General features: G+C 56.0%; 1 protein-coding gene across 1 annotated transcript; it reads right to left on the reverse strand.

Annotated features, from left to right (window-relative positions):
• Positions 1–939: 939 nt before the first annotated feature.
• GPR88 (G protein-coupled receptor 88) lies at positions 940–4,881 on the reverse strand. The gene is made up of 2 exons (XM_066352727.1): positions 4,547–4,881; positions 940–4,176 (listed from the first exon to the last, which is right to left on the reverse strand). The coding sequence occupies exon 2, from the start codon at positions 4,102–4,104 to the stop codon at positions 2,941–2,943; it is 1,164 nt and encodes a 387-aa protein (XP_066208824.1). The 5' UTR covers positions 4,105–4,176; positions 4,547–4,881; the 3' UTR covers positions 940–2,940.
• Positions 4,882–5,438: the final 557 nt, after the last annotated feature.

Below are 5,438 nucleotides of genomic sequence, written 5' to 3' on the forward strand. Positions count from 1 at the left end.
AGGAAGGAAGGAAGGAAGGAAGGAAGGGAGAAAAGGCAAAGTCGCCCCCTCCACCCCCACCCCCGTGACAGCAATTAGGATTTTATATTCCTGAGTGGATAATATGTGGTTTCATTTGAATAAGAACACAGCCTCTATTAACGGAATTCGTAAAAGCAGGAACTCCGACACCCCCAGCTAGCGCCCCAGAAAGGCGTTTTCAGACCCCTCGTTGCTGCTTGGAAATTAAAAGTGGGTCAGTCCCCACAGAGGTCATTTCCGGGAAATATAACCTAAAGTGGGTCTCCCACGAGGCACTGAGCCAGCAGGGGGCGGTTGTCAGCGTCGGCTGGAAACTTCGCAAGGTGTCAGGGGCGTGAGAAGCTCAGTTTATAGGGGTGGCAAATATTTGTAGAAATGTCAGGAGTAATTCTCTGCAGCCCGCACCGGTGAGAAACAAGGAGAAAGGCCTTGTTAAAAGATCTTTTTGCTAGAGATTTAGAAGAGGGTCCCCAGCCCCCACCCCAGAAGGAAAACCCTCAGCTTTGTGGTTGTTACAACCTATTTTCCAAAGGAATTATGCTCACAGCAAGGGAATTACACCTGTTTCTTTTGAATGCTGGCACAGGGACCCTAATTTATTATAGAAAGTGGAAGTAATGTTAGAAACCAAAAAATTCAATAAAGCCAGAACAAAGGGTGGGCTTTCACTACGGACCCCATAGAGCAGGGGTCCCCAAACTTTTTACACAGGGGTCCAGTTCACTGTCCCTCAGACCGTTGGAGGGCCACCACATACAGTGCTCCTCTCACTGACCACCAATGAAAGAGTTGCCCCTTCCGGAAGTGCTGCAGGGGGCCGGATAAATGGCCTCAGGCGGCTACATGCGGCCTGCGGGCCGTAGTTTGGGGATGTCTGTGGTGTCACCTGTTATAGTGACAAGGAATTGTGCAAGAAGACCAGAAACAGAGGGAAAGTCAGAACAATAGCTGTCTCCACTTTAATTATTTCAATCGAGGAAAATGGGAACAGAGAGAAATGGTACATGCGCTGGCCGGGGTAGAGTAATAAAATGATGGCTGATCTATTATTAGTGAGGAACATATTTGGTTTTCTGTTAACTGAATGTGTCAGGGTGACATTGGTTAACATCATCACACAGGTTTCAGGTGTCCAAACTCTACCGCACAGATTTGATTTGTTTCACTACAGACAGGTCAAAGTTCCCTGCAACTCCCATAATTATTCAAAAGCACACGTGTCCTCACTCTCCTGGCCCTGACAATGACCCAGTTAATTGAGGCTTCTTGGCCCCAGATTTGGCCTAGGAGCAGTCCAACTGCTGACAGATGTTTATTTGTAAATGTTTCCCGTTTTCCTGTGATAAGGTGATCTCACACAACTGTGCATTTCCAATATTTCTAAATACATCTAGTAAGCCGAAGATGAACACGACAAGTCTCCGATCATACATTTCAGAACAGATTCCCCTTCCACCTGCTCGATGCACAGAGCTGAGTTTGTGACACCTCCTTTAACAGACACGATGTTCATGTTAATATCATGGCAATATATACGAACTACATGAGAGATAATGCTGCCTTCTCACGTGTGGGCTTCTCAAAGCCCCAAAAGAGCACAGGTGGCTTTGCAGACCTCATTATTGATCCGTCTTGACCGTGGTCCCATTTGCAGGATGAAGTCCCAACAGGGCATTTCCTCATAAACTGGGTCAAGACAAGAAGAACTCTGGGTCGGCAGCCAGAGGTATCCCTGCGCCTCTTCCCAAATAATTGAAGACTGCATCTCCCGGCCTCTGGAAGAGGTAAAATGTCCTTGTCTCACGGGTATTGCTTTAGTAGACCACATGCCCAGTAAGTTCTAGCATCGAGGAGCATGCAACAGCAGCTGATATGAGCTATGCAGTCATTGGTATTATTAGGCTTTAAGTATATCATGTGCATTGCGTGAGATATTTTAAATGGTAAAGAGAAAACAGAAGAACGGACTCTCTTGAGCAACCGTTATGGTGCCGAGTTCAAAGCTGCAACCACACCCCTAAGGCCAGTAACTGGATTGCAGAATGAGAGGGTTGCAGCAGGTGTGCATGCTATAGAAAACCTGGAACTGCTACCTGAAAGAGGTAAGTCTCCTATGTCTTTCAAACTCCATTGCCGGCTCAGAGCATCCATCCAGCACAATGGAAATTTCTCACTTTCACATTCAATGCCATTCATCAGTCTTAGAAGTGCAAAAGGGACTATAATATAACATCCTGCTTCCCCCCCCCCCCCCCCCCCACTGGCTAAGCGTCTAACTGGTTCAGGAACAATTCTGCTTTATAAAAACCCTTTTAAGAATAAAGGGCTTGAGGTCTTTATGGGAGCTCAGACTGGTCCGGACCCCTGCGGCTTCATTCTTCAGGTGAACGCACAAGACCTGAATGACAGCAGAAGCCCCCTCGAAGATGGGTGCTCTCTAAAACACTTGCTAGTCACCCCTTCATCCCCAGTATCTCCTCTGGCTCATGCACACACATGGCGCTCCATATATAAGACAGTGAAGGTGGGAAGGGTAACAGGTTATCCAAGCTCCTTCTCCGAAAGTATTGAAGTAAATTAACTATTTTTTGTTTCTTTGTTTGCTTGCTTGCTTGCTTGTTTAATGTCAGTTTGCAAAGTTTTCAAGTCTCCGGTGTTTTGACTTTAGGATTTCTCTAAATCACAGAAACAAGGGGGTAAAAAACAGGTGGCCGCCCAAAATGACTTCGGTGACTCCACTTCCGGAGAGACCTTGGTTCGCGTCTATTCCCCCAGGGGTGGGAGGCGAGATCTTCGCACATATCTACTGGGCTTCACGCAGGAGCCTTTTGGTCAGGGGACCCTTTCCAAGGGCGGGAAGCGACGGTGACCAAGGACGTCGGGAGCCGACACTCTCCGCCTCCCTCGGGCCCGGCCGAGTCACCAGTGCTGGCCGGCGGCGCGGGTGCCCAGCTGCGCCTGGGACACGGCGGGCACGGCGGTGGCGGCGGCCGCAGCGGCAGCCGCGTCGCTGATGCCGGGCAGGACGGAGCGCACGGAGCGGCGGAACTCCTCGTTCCTCCACGTGTAGAGTAGCGGGTTGAGCGCGCACAGCGCGCAGCACAGCAGCCAGCTGGCCGCCTGCACGCCCCAGGGCACGGGCAGCGCGAAGCCGCTGGCCATGCTGACCCACACGAGCGGCTGCGTGGCCAGCAGGAAGACGCAGCAGAGCAGCAGCACGGACAGGCCGCTGAGCCGCCGCTGCGCCCGCCGGGGCTGCAGCGCGGGCGGCAGGGGCGGCGCGGGCGCGGGCAGCGCGGGGGCGCCGGGGGCGCCGGGGCCGGGCGCGCGCGGGGCGGCGGGGAAGGCGGCGGCGGCGGCGGCGCAGCCAGGCAGCTGGTGCAGCAAGTGGAAGTTGAGGACGCTGACCCGCTTGACGCTGACGCGCACGCGGCGCACGATGCCCAGGTAGCAGTGCAGCAGCAGCGCGGTCTGCGCCAGCAGCGCCGCGGCCGCCAGCAGCGCCGGGTAGTGCACGCGCGGGGCCGCGGGGCCAGGGCGCGGCGCCCAGGGCGGCAGCAGCAGCACCAGCCCCAGCGCCAGCGCCCAGGACAGCGCCAGCATGCCCGCCGTGTGGCGCCGCTGGTACAGCGCCTGGTAGGTGGCGGGCGCCCGGGTGATGAGCAGGTAGCGGTTCAGAGCCACGAGGCAATGGGACAGCAGGGACACGGTGAGGCCGAGGCCCAGCAGCGCGCCCCGCAGCAGGCGGTAGCTGCCCCCCGCGCCGTCCCAGCCCCCGGGGGGGCCCGCGGCGCCGGCCGGCAGCAGCCCGAGCACCGCCTCCTGCGGCATCCAGAGGGCGCAGACGCTGAGGTCCGCCGCGCAGCCGTTGACGATGAAGGCGTTGCTGGTGGTCTGCAGCTTGCGGAAGGAGGACACGAGATAGATGACCATGCCGTTGGCCAGCGTGCCCCCGATGGCCAGGCCCGAGTACAGGAGCGACACGGGGATGCGCCGGCCCGCCCACGACTCCTCTTCCTCGCAGAGCAGCAGCAGCGACCCCTCGGCGGTGGAGGACGTGGACGCGGAGGAGGCGTTGGTCATCCTGGCCAGCGCTTCACGCCTCGCCGGCTAGCGTGGGCTCCTGGCCGCGGCGCGGCCCATCCCGGCGCCCGGCTACAGGGAGAGCAAAGACAGCCTTCAGCCTCCTGCCACCGGCACAAAAGGCTGAAGCGGGAACATGGGCTGGCGGAGGGGGAGAGGCCGCTGGAGGAGAACGGGGGTGGCAGATGACAGGTGTCTGCCTCAGGAATGTCTCCGGCGCCGGGGGTGGGGGGCAGGCCTCTGCGCTCAGCAAGCACCTGGGCAGCCCTGGAACAGAGCAGTGCCAAGGACAGCCCCCTGCCTGCCCCCAACACCCCCCCAACACACACACACACCACACACACCCCAGGAAACTGCCTGGTGGAGCCCCTAGTTTCCAGGAAAAATTAGAAGTATCCCAGCTGGGGAAAACACCCCGGGAAAGGAGTTGGGGGTACCTTACTTTTGGGTTGGCCTCTAGCTGCCGATAGCAGAAGGAAGGGAAGCCAGAAAACACTTCTTCGGTTGCAGCATCCGTGGCCCCGAAATCAACAGGACAAACTCAGCTGGGATCAGCGCCAGGAGCAAGTGTCCGCTTCTCCCAAGCAGCACGCGCGCACATGGTCCCGGGCTGAAGCCAGCCGCTGCCCGGAGTCCCGTTCAGCAGGCAGCTGGGTTGGGCTGCGAGCCCAGACGGTGGGCAGGCAGGCAGGCAGGCAGCCGGGCGGGCAGGCGGGCAGGCAGGCAGGCTGCAAGGATGCTCGGCTGCAAAGGCAAGGCTGAGCTCCAGCGAGAGGAGCACCCACCCTGTGCTCAGAAGCAAGAGGGGTGGAGATGGAGTGAACCCACTCAAAGAGCTTTCCTGCTTGGTGTACATCACCGGGGGGAAAAGGCAGCCTTTCCACACTTGGCATGAATTATTCAATAGCTTCTAACTTGTGAAAGGGAAGAAAAATATCTTGCTCAGAAAGTCCTGTAATTAACAAGTTTCTCTGCCTTGTCGTTCCTCTCTTTCTCTCAATCACCCCACTTTTCACCCTGCTTCATTTTTCTTTGCTAACTCCCCCCCCCCATCCTGTCAATGCTAAAATAAAATTCAATACACCTCCATGCTGGGGTCCAGATTTTTCTAAGGGATAATATACTCCCGGTACCCAGGAATGACCCGTTCCATCCCACAGTTTCAGAGAGAATTACTTTATATTCTAATTGAATTTCTCCCCCCCCCCCCCCCGTATGGCGGGACATAGGTAATTATCCACAGAAAATCCCCAAGTCTCCATTTAAATCAGAATTTCAATTTCTTTCCTCCTCAGCAAGCTCCTTTCGAAGTGTGTTTCAGTAATGACTTGGTG

The sequence above is a fragment of the Saccopteryx leptura genome, chromosome 11, assembly GCF_036850995.1.
Source record: "Saccopteryx leptura isolate mSacLep1 chromosome 11, mSacLep1_pri_phased_curated, whole genome shotgun sequence".
NCBI classification, from domain to species: Eukaryota; Metazoa; Chordata; class Mammalia; order Chiroptera; family Emballonuridae; genus Saccopteryx; species Saccopteryx leptura.